Here is a 15,117-nt window from a genome sequence, read left to right as displayed (position 1 = left end):
GTAAAAAAAAAGCACAATAACAGCATAATAACACGAGGTAAAAAAAATAAGAGGAAAAAAAATTCAAGTAAAAAAAAATCTGGTACAAAAAGAAAAAGAAAAAAAGGTAACATAATGAGAAAATAAGAGAAAAACATAAGAGAAAAAAATCAAAATTTTTTTTAAAAAAAAGCATAATAACACGAGGTAAAAAAAAAGGAGATAAAAAAATTAAAGTAAAAAATAAAAGAGTAGCACTAGAAAAAAGAGAAAATAAATAAATGACAATGATTTTATATGACAAGTAACATTAGATCTTGACCACCCATCTCTAATATAAACTAGTGGCTAAGATTCCCCCAACTCACAACTCACCATAAGAACCAAAATCACCAAATCCAATCTATATATATATATATATATATTCCTTGTGAAATTGTTTGATGGAATGAAGTAAATGATTGCATATATATTGAACATTGTGGTACTTGAGGCATGATTATATGTTATTACTTGGATTTCAGATAGTAGTAACATGTTTAGGGGCGGTATATCTATGGCTATATACGTTTTTCAGTCAATGGGTAGCTCGTTTTGGCATGATTCGGCCGAGCAGGGCGGGTACTCGACCGAGTAGGGGATACTCGGCCGAGTAGCCAAGTACTCGACCGAGTGTGGGTTCGTGTGTTTAAAGCAGTAGCTACTGGTTGTGATCACTTGGCCGAGTAAGAGGGGCACTCGACCGAGTAAGGCATACTCAACCGAATACCTTGTGTACTCGACCGAGTATGTTTTATGTGATTTGGAGGTCATCTACTGGAGTGGGATACTCGGCCGAGTAGTCTTAGTACTCGACCGAGTAGTCCTTACTCATCCGAGTACTTTACAGAACTCGGCTGAGTACTTTACAGAACTTGACCGATTACTTCTTTGGCGGGTGATTTGTCTATTTTGAGCCGTAGGCTTTGTGCTTACGTTTTCTTGGTTATATCAGCTAAAAATGCCGTCAAAGAGATCAACTGCATACATCCAAGCTACTGAGATGAATTTTGATGAGATTGCCAGAATGATTGAGCAGCAAGATGCGCTCATGGAGACACTCAAGAATGTGGGTAAGGGAGGTGAGAAACCGATGGATGCATCTCAGCTGAGCATCACCATTTCTCGCTTCCACCCCTCTACATATGAGGGCGTCGGTGAGCCGAAGATGCTTGACAATTGGCACCTGGAGATGGAGAGTTTGCTAAAGGTGGTGAAGTGTCTGAAGGATATGATGGTGGAACACGATGTGTTGTCCCTATGGGATAAGGCCGGGGTATCGTGTCAGAACATGAGGGAGGAGGCTCGGGCATACTACAGAAACTGGGGACAGATGTTATCCCATGGGCAGGTTTCAAGAGCGCTATGAGAGAACACTTCGTGCCGGAGAACATTCGCCATAAGCTGAAAGCTGAGTTTGATTCCTTTTCCATGGCTGATAACATGACCGTCAAAGATTACTATCACCGTTTTATAGAGTTGTTACGGGATGCAGAGGATATGCAACTGGGTCAACGGAGTTTGGCTCTTCGCTTTGAAAATGGGTTGGCACCGAAGATCATGGAAAGACTACCAGTTGGGGTACTCATAGATCTGAAAGAGGTATATGAAAGAGCAGGGCACGCTGAGAGGTTAGTGGACTTTGCCAAGGAGGCTAAGGAAAGGAATGCTGAGAAAACAAAGGCATAGAGTGAAGGTGGCAACTAGTCGAGTCACAAGAAGGGCAATCACAATCAGGCTAGGACCTTTTCTGGTGGATCTAGTTATGCAGGGGGATCTTGAACTTGGGGAAGAGGAGGCGACCGGAGTATTAGTGATAACTTCAATCTTACCTGCTTCAACTGTGGTAGAACGGCTCATAAGAGGTATGAGTGTACCAGTGCTGCTACATGAGGATGGGCTTTTCCAGGGACATATCAGGGAAACGTTTCCCATGATCCAAGCTAGAGCTTTGCTAGCAACAGGCCAGCAGGGTTGTTGAGTAATCGTGGAGGACAGAACAACAACAGTTGCGGCTACAACCGCAATAATGGAGGATCATATCAGCGTCCAAACAACAATGTGACGCATAACTCAGCAGCTAAGCCGACTACTTCGGCTACAACGGTTCAGGGTGGAGGCTAGAAAAGTAGTTGGACACCCTTTATGATGGGCAAGGAGGAAGCGGAGGATGATGCTCACGTTGTTATCGATACTTTTATTGTCCATAACACGCCATCTTTAGTACTGTCTGATTCGGGGGCAACCCACTCTTTTGTGTCTAGGAATCATGCCTTAGCTATGGGTTTGGGAGAATATGAACTGGTGAAAGATAATGTGTTTATACCTTCGGGACAGTCAGTGTCATGTTCTAAGTTGTATATGGATGTGTCCATGTTAGTGGGAAAAGTAGACTTAATATCTCGGCTCTCGCATCGATGAAGAACGTAGCGAAATGCGATACTTGGTGTGAATTGCAGAATCCCGTGAACCATCGAGTTTTTGAACGCAAGTTGCGCCCGAAGCTTCGGCTGAGGGCACGTCTGCCTGGGCGTCACGCATCGCGTCTCCCCCAAACCCACCCCGAGTGGAGGGGAAGGAGGATGGTCTCCCGTGGCTCACCGGTCGCGGCTGGCCTAAAATCGGAGCCCTCGGCATCGGGATGCCGCGGCGATCACTTGTTAGAATTTCCTATGGATTGGTTTGAGGTTATCGTCAGGATAGAATGGTTGGGCAAGTATGAGGCTAAGATAGATTGTCGGCAAAAGAGGGTGTCTTTAAAGGGACCTAAGGGAGTCAAGGTATCATATAGGAGGTTCATAGTAAGACCTAAGATGAAGTTGATCGTGGTAATGACTTTAAAGTCATGTTTGAGGAAGAAGTGGCCTTTAATCCTTTGTCATGTGAGGGATATGCGTGTGTAGGAGTCGTCAGCCTCTGACATACCAGTAGTTGGGGAGTTTGGTGACGTTTTTCTAGATGAGATACTGGGGTTACCTCCTAAGAGGGACATCGACTTCAGTGTTGAGCTCAAACTGGGGACGTGACCTATATCTAAAGCATTGTACCGGATGGGGCCTAAGGAGTTAGAAGAGTTGAAGATGCAGCTAGATGAGTTGTTAGACAAGGGGTACATTCGACCTAGTGTATAACCTTAAGGTGCCCCAATTTTGTTTGTGGAAAAGAAAGACGGGATTATGAGGCTATGCAACGACTATAGAGAGTTGAACCATGTCACCGTGAAGAACAGGTATCCTTTGCCAAGGATTTATGATCTTTTTTACCAGCTGAGTGGCGCATGAGTGTTTTCTAAGGTTGATTTGAGGTCGGGTTACCACCAGTTTAGGATAGGAGATGAGGATATTCCAAAGACAGCTTTTGGTCGCGGTATGGTCACTATGAGTACGTGGTGATGCCTTTTGGGTTGACTTATGCACCAGCAGTTTTCATGGATCTTATGAACCGGATTTTAAGCCCGTTCTTGGACATGTTTGTGGTCGTCTTTATTGATGACACTTTGGTCTACTCTAAGACTAAGGAGGATCCTGAGGAGCACCTAAGGTTAGTATTGCAGACTTTGCGAGATAATTAGTTGTATGTCAAGTTATCTAAGTGAGAGTTTTGGTTAGAGAAAGTGGCTTTTCTGGGCCACGTGATATCAAAAGAGGGTGTGTCGGTGGATCCTAGTAAGATTGAAGCAGTGACAAACTGGGAAGCACCGAAAAATGTAACCGAGATTCGAATTTTCTTGGGTTTAGCTGGCTACGACATGAGGTTCGAGAAAGACTTTTCTAAGATCACCAGACCTATGACAACTTTCATGAGGAAAGAAACCAGATTTCGTTGGGATGAGAGTTGTTAAAAGGTGTTCCAAACCTTGAAGGAACGTTTGACCACAACTCCTTTTCTAGCTCTACCTGAGAAAAGTGAGAACTTTGAAGTATACACCGATGCTTCAAAGAATGGGTTGGGTTATGTGTTGATGCAGAATGGGAAGGTTATCGCTTATGCGTCGAGACAGCTGAAAACGTATGTGGAGAACTATCGATGCAGGAGCTTACTCGGAACAAGCAAATGAAATCCTTATTAATCGAAATGTGACTCAACTAGTAAAAGGGTTTGAGCTTGGATCGAATCATGTGTTAATGCTGAAATGGGAAGGCGTTGGAGCTGCACATCACGGCTCCTAGGTCGGATAGGATACACGATTTCCTAAATCGTGTAGGAATAATAAATTAGTTTTATTTACCGTTTCCAAATAAAGTTAGGAAAGCTAGATTTTCCTAATCCTAGTTTAATTAGAATACCCTAAAATCTGATTGTATTCTAATTATTATCATTTTAATAACTTTCCTAGTAAGTTTAGGAAAGGGGAAGATAGCTTGGCTTGCAAGCTGAGGAATTAGGACTCGGGTCAAATTGTGACCTCGATTAGGAATTATAAGTAGAACCGTGTAATCAGAATTACACACATTGATTTCCAGAAATAAGATTGTTTACAATTGTGAGCATTGATCGATTAGGTTTGCGAGCATAATCTTTAGGTCATCCTTGCGAGGTTGATTGCGTGAATCTGCGTTTGATACCTTGCGAGGTTAGGACTAGGAATTTACCATACTATCCGGTTACTTCAATATTCACGAAATAAACAGTCCAAACAACTCAATTTCCGCTGCAATTTTACTAATTACATCAACATACACATCCACGAATTTATCAATCTCAAACGAACAGTTCCACGATCTGTTCAATCTCGTTTTCCATATAGTTTTACATCAAATTGTTTACCAGAGCTTGGTTCAGATTTATTCCTTAATAGATCTGTCTTGGGACGTTGCTAATCATGGTTAAAGACGGTGATGAAGCTCCGAAAACATGGGAAGACGGTCATAATGAGTTGAAGATTGAGATGACTCAGATGGCTTATGTGTTGAAGAACATAGCAGCCATGTTGAGGATAAAGAGAAGAAAAAGAGTTCGGACATCCCATCCGAATCTGAGGAAGACGAGCAGCCAAAGGGAAAGTCAAGAAACAAGAACGATGATGATCGGGGTATAAAACTCGATATTCCAGACTTTGATGGATTCGGAAAAATTTCTGGATTGGATAAGACAAGCTGAGAGGGTTTTCGAGTATAAAGAGTATGATGACAAGAAGCAATTTAAAGTTGAAATCTTGAAGCTTACAAAGTATGCATCTTTATGGTACGAAAACCTGAAAAAACAAAGGAAAAAGGAAGGCAAAGAAAAGATCGAATCTTGGCTGAAATTAAAGAAGCACCTAATGAGACGATTCCTGCCCAGAGACTACGAGCAAGAAAACTATCTAAAGCTTCAATCTTTGACGCAAGAAAGTATGTCGGTGACTGAATACATCAAAGAATTCGAGAAGATGTCAATTGTGTGCGATTTAGAGGAAAAGGAAGAGCTAAGGGTGGCGAGATTCATCAAGGGACTAACACCCGCACTTGCAACGAAGGTAGAAATCCAGAATTATGACGGGTTTAGCGACGTTTGCAGATTGGCATTAAAATTTGAAAAGCATGATAAGGCACGAAAACCTTATGCTTATTCCAAGGGGTCGAGTTCAGGAGCAAGTTCTTATTCCAGGCCAGCTCCTAGCAAGCCTAAAGAAACCCCGAAAGAAGAAACTAAAGACAAAGGGAAGGGTGTTGTCGAGCCAAAAGGGAATTCTTTGAGGCGTTGTTTCAAGTGTCAAGGCTATGTTCATATTGCAAACGAGTGTCCTTAGAAACGAGCCGTAACAGGTCAAGAATTGTATGATATGATCCTTGTATTTGTCACGCAGTAGGAGGAAACGGTTCAAGAGAATGTTGGAGCTGATGGTGAAGGAACGGTCCATGATATGGAGCCGTTAAGTGAAGAGGAATGTCTGGTGCTGCGTAATTTGCATATGGGAACGGGTTCAGCTAAAAACGAACAACGAGAACAGATCTTCCACACTCGGTTCAAGGTAAACCGTAAAATTTGCAATCTTATTATTGATAGTGGGTCGTGTGCTAATATAGTATCTAGGGACCTTGTTGATGAGCTGAAATTGCAAACTAGAGACCGAGTTAAGCCATATAAATTACATTGGTTGAATGGGGAGAATGGGATACAAGTAAAGAAGCAGGCCTTAATTTCGTTAAGTTTAGGACCCTATACTGATGAGGTGTTGTGCGATGTAATTCCTATGGATGCATGCCACATTCTATTAGGTAGACCTTGGCAATTCGATAGAAGGGCTGAACATGACAGGAGATCCAATGTGTATAGCGTGATGAAGGGTAATGTGAAATATAATTTGAAACCTATGTCACCTAATAAGATTAAAGAGTCAAAACTAAAGAAGGGGAGTATGTTTATGGAGGCTCGGGAGGTTGAGAAGGCTTTACCTCGTGGGGAACGAACCTATGTGCTGATGGTTCGTGAATTGGGGTCCGTTGGTGTTAGTGATAACCGTGGAGTACAGGGGCTATTACAAGAGTTTCGGGACGTGTTTCCGGATGAATTACCAATTGGGTCGCCTCCTTTACGTGGTATTGAACACCAAATAGATCCGATTCCAGGGGCGGCATTGCCTAATAAGCCGACATATCATTGTAATCCAGAGGAAGCAAAGGAATTACAAAGACAAGTCCAAGAGTTGATGGATAGGGGATATGTACAAGAGAGCTTAAGTCCGTGTGCATTACATGCGTTATTAGTGCCAAAAAAGGAAGGGACTTGGCGGATGTGCATTGATAGTAGAGCGGTAAATAACATTACAATCAAATATCGCTTTCCTATGCCAAGACTTGATGATATGCTCGACGAACTTTCTGGTTCGAGTGTCTTTTCTAAGCTAGATTTGAGGAGTGGTTATCATCAAATAAGGATTCGAGAAGGGGATGAGTGGAAGACCGCGTTTAAAACGAAGCAGGGGTTATATGAATGGCTCGTGATGCCATTTGGTCTTTGCAACGCTCCTAGTTCGTTTATGAGGCTGATGAATGAAGTGTTAAGGCCTTTCCTTAACAAATTTGTGGTGGTCTATCTTGACGACATCCTAATTTATAGCAAAGATGAAGAGTCGCACAAACAACATTTGCGAGCTGTGTTTGAAGTTTTGCGAGATCAGAAGCTCTATGGTAAACTAGAAAAATGTACTTTTATGGTATCAAGTGTTGTTTTTCTTAGTTATATTGTGGGTAAAGACGGAGTAAGTATGGACCCATCCAAGGTCGATGCTATTCAAGCCTGGCCGGTTCCTAAATCAACTACAGAAGTGCTAAGCTTTCATGGTTTAGCATCATTTTATAGACGATTCATCCAGGGTTTTAGCTCGATTATGGCTCCAATTACAGAGCTAACCAAGAAAGGAGAGTTCGTGTGGACTAGCAGCGCTCAAAAGGCGTTTGAAGACGTGAAGCACAAGCTGTGTTCTAGGCCTGTTTTAGCTCTACCTGATTTTAATAAGTTGTTTGAAGTCGAGTGTGATGCAAGTGGTGTTGGAATTGGTGCTGTGTTATTACAAGAGAAGAGACCTATTGCATACTTCAGCGATAAATTAAACGGTGCAAGGCTGAACTATTCAACCTACGACAAAGAGTTTTATGCAATCGTGAGAGCATTGGACCATTGGAGTCATTACCTACGTCCGAAGCCGTTTATATTACATTCTGATCACGAGGCTCTTAAACACATTCATGGACAGCAAAAGTTAAATCCAAGACATGCTAAATGGGTCGAATTCTTACAATCATTCACGTTTTCTTCAAAATACAAGACGGGAAATTCTAATGTCGTGGCTGATGCTTTATCACGAAGACATTCGTTGCAGATTGAGCTGGATGCAATAATTCTTGGTTTCGAACATATCAAGGAACTGTACAAATCTGATCCAGAATTCTCGAAGGAAATTATTGATCCAACAGGTTTGTATACTGTTCAAGATGGCTATCTTTTCAAAGGTAATCGGTTGTGCATTCCAAATGGGTCGATTAGGGAGCTATTGGTACGTGAAGCTCATGGCGGGGCTATTGCTGGGAGCTTTGGATTTAATAAGACAAGTGACATCCTAAGTGAGCACTTATACTGGCCGAGAATGAATAAGGACGTGCAAGAAATCGTGGCGAAGTGCGTGGTATTTCAAAAGGCTAAAAGCACGTTCAACAAAGGCTTGTATACACCTCTGCCCGTACCTGTGCAGCCTTGGAACGAGGTAAGCATGGATTTTATCCTTGGTTTACCGAGAACTCAGCGGGGTAAGGACTCAATTTTGGTGGTAGTTGATCGATTCTCGAAGATGGCGCATTTTATTCCGTGACACAAGACTGATGATGCAACTAAAGTGGCTGATTTGTACTACAGAGAGATCGTTCGATTACATGGAATACCTCTTACTATTGTTTCAGATCGAGATGTGAAGTTTTATAGTTACTTCTGGAAAACGTTATGGCGTTTGATGGGAACTAAGCTTCTTTTCAGTACATCACACCATCCACAAACAGATGGTCAGACCGAGGTAACCAACCGTACTCTGGGAGTCTATTACGGGAATTGGTTAGTAAAAGCACGAAGGATTGGGATATCAAATTGGCTCATACTGAATTCGCTTATAATCGTACACCATCGATGACTACTGGACGAGCTCCATTTGAGGTTGTCTATGGCGTGAATCCATACATGCCATTGATTTAGTACCCATTCCAAAGAAAGATGTGTTGAGTTTTGAAGCCAAGGAGAGGCAAGCAGCATTTCTCCGAGTGTGTGAACAAGTTCGAGCTCAAATTGAGAAGGCAAATGCTAAATACAAGGAGAAAGCTAATAAACATCGTAAGCAGCCCGTTTTCAAAGAAGGTGATCTTGTGTGGTTACATTTGAGGAAGGAACGATTTCTGTCCAAAAGGAAGAATAAGTTGATGCCACGAGCAGATGGTCCATTCAAGATCCTCGAATGTTATGGCTCTAATGCGTACAAGCTGGAATTGCCGAGTGAATATAGTGGGGTGAGCGCGACATTTAATGTAGGCGACCTGTCACCGTATTTAGAAGACGAGGATTTGAGGGCAAATTCTCAAAAAGAAGGAGAGAATGATGCAGGAGCATACTCGGAACAAGCAAACGAAATCCTTATTAGTCGAAATGTGACTCAACTAGTAAAAGGGTTTGAGCTTGGATCGAATAATGTGTTAATGCTGAAATGGGAAGGCGTTGCAGCTGCACATCACGGCTCCTAGGTCGGATAGGATACACGATTTCCTAAATCGTGTAGGAATAATAAATTAGTTTTATTTACTGTTTCCAAATAAAGTTAGGAAAGCTAGATTTTCCTAATCCTAGTTTTAATTAGAATACCCTAAAATCTGATTGTATTCTAATTATTAGTATTTTAATAACTTTCCTAGTTAGTTTAGGAAAGGGGAAGATAGCTTGGCTTGCAAGCTGAGGAATTAGGACTCGGGTCAAATTGTGACCTCGATTAGGAATTACAAGTAGGACCGTGTAATCAGAATTACACACATTGATTTCCAGAAATAAGATTGTTTACAATTGTGAGCATTGATCGATTAGGTTTGCGAGCATAATCTTTAGGTCATCCTTGCGAGGTTGATTGCGTGAATCTGCGTTTGATACCTTGCGAGGTTAGGACTAGGAATTCACCATACTATCCAGTTACTTCAATATTCACGAAATAAACAGTCCAAACAACTCAATTTCCGCTGCAATTTTACTAATTACATCAACATACACATCCACGAATTTAGCAATCTCAAACGAACAGTTCCACGATCTGTTCAATCTCGTTTTTCCATATAGTTTTACATCAACTATCCTACTCACGATTTGGAACTGGGCGCATTTGTGTTTGCTCTAAAGATTTGGAGGCACTACCTTAATGGGGCGACCTTTAAGGTGTTTTCGGATCACAAGAGCTTGAAGTACATCTATGCACAGAAAGAGCTGAACATGCGACAGAGGCGATGGATGAAGTTGATTGGGGACTATGATATGAAGATCATCTATCATGAGGGGAAAGCTAATGTGATGGCAGATGCCTTGAGTAGGAAGAGTGTACATTCGTTGTGCACTGCTATGTCTTTAATGAAACTGGGGGATGAAATGACTAAGATGGGGATCCATATGATTCGGAAGGGCGACGCCATCGGGGACTTGACTATCGAACCATACTTGTATGATGACATAAAGGGAAAACAGGAACTTGATCCCAAGATTCAAGAGTGGAAGTCAAGGGTAGAGAGTGGCACAGTTTCGAGGTTTTCTATCCACACTGATGAGTGTGTTCATTTTAATGGGAGATGGTGTGTACCTAGTGACGCGGACTTGAAGAAGTTGATCATGGCGGAGGCTCATTGTACTCCTTATTCAGTTCATCCGGGTGGTGACAAGCTCTACAAGGACCTAAAGAAAATGTTTTGGTGGCCTTACATGAAGAAAGATGTGGCGGAGTTTGTGGCTAAGTGTTTAACCTGTTAAAAAGTAAAAGGGGAACAACGAAGACCACAAGGTAAGATTCAGTCACTTGAGGTACCAAAGTGAAAATGGGAGTCGATTTCTATGGACTTCATCGTGGGGTTACCAAGGACTCAGCAAAGTAACAATATGATTTGGGTGATCGTCGACCGTCTAACAAGGTCAGCTCACTTTATTCCGATGAAAGATACTTGGACTAAGATGTTGCAAGCGTTGAGATACAGGAAGCATGTGGTTCGGCTACATGGGGTGCCAAAGGATATAGTGTCAGATCGAGATGCGAGGTTCATATCACGGTTTTGGCAAGAGTTGCAGGACTTGATTGGAGCTACCTTGAATATGAGTACATCATTTGATCCTGCGACAGATGGTCAAACTAAGAGGACTATCAAGACTTCAGAGGACATGTTAAGAGCTTGTGCCATGGAGTTTGGTGGAAGTTGGTGTAACACCCCCTCATACCAAGGTGCCTTACCAGGACCACCCTGCCATGAAAGTGTGTTACCATCTCGGTTGCCCGAGGTTAGTACATATCAAAAGCGTCTGAACTGAGCACATTGATACGTGCATAATATATAGTCTTTTTAGCCTATTTCAGCACGAATTTCCATGCATTTTTATACTGTTTTTATGGTATTTTGCCCCGAATTGGCTACTTTGGTTCGTTTTGTCCATTTTGTAGAAATGAATGCGAAAGTAGTGGAATCGTACTCTTTTTCGTCCTTTTTGCATGCATTTAGAAGAGACGGGATTTTCCAGAGTGAGATACTGCGTTGGGAGGCGTCAAGGCACGCATTACGAGGCAGTCGGGCACGGACTTGAGCTGATTTGAAGACTAAGGACTCGATCGAGCAGTTTTACCACTCGATCGAGTGGTTTTTACGTCCATGGTTGGTCGATCGAGTAGTTTTCTACTCGATCCTTAAGTTGCTGAAAGATGAGTTACTCGATCGAGTAACTATCTACTCGATCGAGTAGATGTTGCTGAGGTTTTGCTCGATCGAGTGGTTTTATTCCACTCGATCGAGTGGTTTCGCTGTTATGGGCTTTAATTAGCCCGTGTTATGTTTTATTTTGCAAAACTTAATTATTTTCTTATTTAAGCACGCATTAGTTAGGTCATTAGCATGAGAATTTATTCACTACTTAGTTTTTATCAAACTTTACTGCGTTAAACATTCTTCTTCACTGTAACCTTGTTCCTCGGATTTACTTTGCTCGGATTTTGTGTTCTTTACGCCAGATTCGCTTGATTGTAATTCCTTTCTCTTCTCTTAATAATAATTAATCTTTTGTTTGCCTTAATTCTTCGTTTCGTTACATTTAATTTCTGCCCTAATTTCTCTTTTATGCATTCTATTTGTTATTTCAATATGTTTATTGTTAATTCTTCCTTTATTGTTAGTTTTGATGTTATTAGCGACATGAGTAGCTAAACCCCTTTCATGTTGGGATTAGGGGATCTGCGGTAGGAATGTGACGATGTAGTAAATGAATTAGATGAATGAATTATGAGATTCTGTCACCATAGCAATTTAATTGTATTTATCGACTTAGTTGAGTGCACGCTTCTGAGTTATTTCTTTAATCTGGCTAAAATTAATCCTAGATCGAAAGATTGGACTAAATAGGCCTGCTATGAACAGTAGACTACCCTGACGAGAATGAAAGTTAAGTTAGTGGTATTTTAGGATAGAAAGTGGACCGAAAGGACCTTTCCGTATCCGTCTCGCATATAATTCGTCCGAATCATTTACAGCTGAGTCACTGGACTACCGTAGTGAACCGAATTCCCGACATGTCCCTTCTCTATTGATAGTTTAAACTTATTTCTCTGCCTTTACTGCTCTTATCTTTATTTCTGTTCCTTTAAACTTTGTAGTTTAGAAAACAATTCAAACAACCCCCCCCCCCCCCCCCCCATATTTGTGACCAAATAGACGGACTTCTACAGATATCTTGCCTCCCTGAGGAGATCGACCTGACTTCCCTAGCTATATAGTTAGTTTAGTTAGTTTATTTTTGACAGGTACACGACAGACGTGTCAAATTTTGGCGCCGTTGCCGGGGAGGCAATTGCCCTATTTGTTTTCGTTCCGTTTATTTTATCCGTCTCGGGGAATTTCTATTCCTTGAGGCGGTTCTTATTTATTTCCTTTCGGTGTTGTTTATGCCCAGGTCGACAGGTTTGAATTAGTTTGGTGATTTGAACAGAGAGATTATTCAGGCATAGACTCCGTCTGCAGAGGAAATCACGAAAGGAAGACTTGAGTACTTTCGATCCAGAGCTAGATCATTCTCTTTTCGCAGAAGACATTCATATTTCTGCCGATCAACCAGTAAAAATGCCAAAGCTTTCCAGTCATTCGGTGCCTAAAGCATCCTCTATTCCAAAAGGTTTCAATCTCCAGACTGAAGATGGGAACACATTTGATATCCGACCCTCTTATATCAATCTGGTGGAGAGAAATATCTATAGAGGTGTGGCTGGTGAAGACCCGAGGAAGCACATGGAGGTCTTTACAGACTACTGTTCTACTATCCCCGCCACTAAGGGAGTAACTCAAGATAAGATTAAGGAGGTTTTATTTCCTTTCTCTTTAGCTGATTCAGCCAGGGAGTGGCTGACTGACTTGGACCGCACAGCTGCAGGGGTTACGGACTGGGAATCTCTTGCTCTTGCCTTTTACAAGAGATATTTCCCTCCACAGCGCACCAATCTGCTGAGGGCCAAGATTACTAGTTTTAGACAGGCTCCCGATGAGACTTTCTATGAAGCGTGGTCACGATTCAAGAAGTTGGTGAGGTCTATTCCTCACCTTGGTTTTGACCCATGGTTCATATCCAATCAGTTCTACAATGGGCTGTATGATGACCACATAGCCATACTTGATGCGGCATCTAGTGGGAGATTCCAGGAGAATACAGATGATGATAAGGGATGGTCCCTTATTGAAGAGATGGCGAATCATAGTGCTTAGTATGGAAACCCGAGGGATGGGATTAGAACAGTTCATGCAGTAGACAAGCAGGCTGTGGCTCAGCTGGAAGCCATGAATGCCAGATTTGACAAGTTGGAGTTACAAGCTGCCGGGGAGCCTCAGACGATCCATGTTCTTACTATAGGAGATACCGTTTCATGTAAGAGATGTGGGAGTAATGATGGCCACACTGCTGTTGGCTGTCTTGTGGAGAAGGAACAAGTCCTTGCCTTTCAACAATATAGGCAGGGAGGGGGTTCCTATTACAACAATCAAGGGGCAGTCCATCCCAATTTGAGATGGACTAGTCAAAATATGCTCAATCCTACACCACCTCCGCACCAGCAGCAGCCGTATGTTCCTCCATATAAGAATCAACAAGGCTTCCAGAAGCCTCCTTCCTTCACTTCTCCTAATCACGGTGCATCATCTTCCAGTGGGGTGAGTGAAATTGGTGAGCTTAAGTCTATGTTGCCTAACTAGCCACGAATCAATCCACAAGAAAGCAGGGCCAATTACAGACTCAAAATGAGAAGAATCCACATGAGAGGTAAATTTCATCAATTTAAGAAGCGGTCGTTCATATGAGGGACCGGAAGTGTTGAAATCAGACCCGAGGAATGTTATAACTGTCGATGAACAGTGTCCTGCTGAAGAAAACGAGCACACGGCTAAGAAAGTGCTCGATCGACTCGTTTCTGGTGGTCGATCGAGCAGAATTGGTGAAGAAAGTGGTCGATCGAGTGGATTTTCTACTCGATCGAGTGAACAGGAAAATGGAGTTGTTCGATCGAGTGAAAATTCCACTCGATCGAGTGATATTGTTGAAGATTCTACTCAATCGAATGGGTATTTTGGTCGATCGAGTAGTTTTGATGACGGGAAGCTTGATCGAGAGCCTGCTAGTGCTCGATTAAGCGAGAAATCACCGGAAAGACCTCGTTCGAGAGGCAAGAAGCGTCCAAAGGATACAGAACTTGCTCCGGGTGACACATTGGAAGAAAGAAACAAGGGACTCGAGATACCCATCACGGTTCCCTTCCCGAGGCGTCTGCAGAATACTAAAGCTACTCAACAATTCGGCAAATTTGTCGAACTTCAAGAAAAGCTTAGAAGTCATTTGTGCCATTCAGGAGTTCTTTGACAAAGGTACCCTCTTACCTTAAATTTATGAAAGAAATTTTATCGCGTAAGAGGAATATTAGTGATAGTGAGACAGTAGCTTTAACTGAGGTGGGGTCGGCCCTATTTCAAAATAAGTTACCTCCAAAACAGTCAGATCCGGGTAGTTTTTCAATTCCGTGTCATATCGGTACCCATTTGATTGATAACGCGCTATGCGATTTAGGCGCTAGCGTGAGTGTCTTACCGTTGTCTCTAGCCAAGAGACTTGGTTTGACAAAGCTGAGTTGCACCAACATGACAGTCCAGATGGCCGACCGTAGTATATCACGGCCCCTAGGTATAGTATAAGACGTACCTGTTCAGATCGGGAGGTTCTTTGTTCCTGTCGATTTCGTTGTTTTAGACATCCCCGAAGATGCACACACCCCTATTATTTTAGGGAGACCATTTTTGTCTACTGCCCGTGCAGTAATAGACGTCGGGGGTAAGACTTTGACCTTTCAGGTAGGGGACGAGGAGCTGATTTTTCATCAGT

The 15,117-nt window shown here is 42.3% G+C and overlaps 1 protein-coding gene and 1 pseudogene across 1 annotated transcript; both read left to right on the top strand.

The window, feature by feature from the left end:
* Positions 1 to 2,166: 2,166 nt before the first annotated feature.
* On the top strand, positions 2,167 to 3,044 carry LOC141654988 (uncharacterized). Its single transcript, XM_074462095.1, has 3 exons — positions 2,167 to 2,393; positions 2,717 to 2,798; positions 2,922 to 3,044. The coding sequence occupies exons 1-3, from the start codon at positions 2,167 to 2,169 to the stop codon at positions 3,042 to 3,044; spliced, it is 432 nt and encodes a 143-aa protein (XP_074318196.1).
* Positions 2,410 to 2,554, top strand: LOC141623985 (5.8S ribosomal RNA; annotated as a pseudogene).
* Positions 3,045 to 15,117: the final 12,073 nt, after the last annotated feature.

The sequence above is a fragment of the Silene latifolia genome, chromosome 1 (assembly GCF_048544455.1).
Source record: "Silene latifolia isolate original U9 population chromosome 1, ASM4854445v1, whole genome shotgun sequence".
Lineage (NCBI taxonomy): Eukaryota > Viridiplantae > Streptophyta > Magnoliopsida > Caryophyllales > Caryophyllaceae > Silene > Silene latifolia.
This window is presented reverse-complemented; position numbering and strand designations above follow the sequence as displayed.

Bases quoted from the DNA above. Each gene is read 5' to 3' on its own strand.
- LOC141654988 (XM_074462095.1), top strand. From the start codon at position 2,167: ATGGGCAAGGAGGAAGCGGAGGATGATGCTCACGTTGTTATCGATACT. The intron at 2,394-2,716 runs GTTAGTGGGAAA...GGTTATCGTCAG, and splicing joins TTGTATATGGATGTGTCCAT to GATAGAATGGTTGGGCAAGT. The intron at 2,799-2,921 runs GTATCATATAGG...ATGCGTGTGTAG, and splicing joins AGGGACCTAAGGGAGTCAAG to GAGTCGTCAGCCTCTGACAT.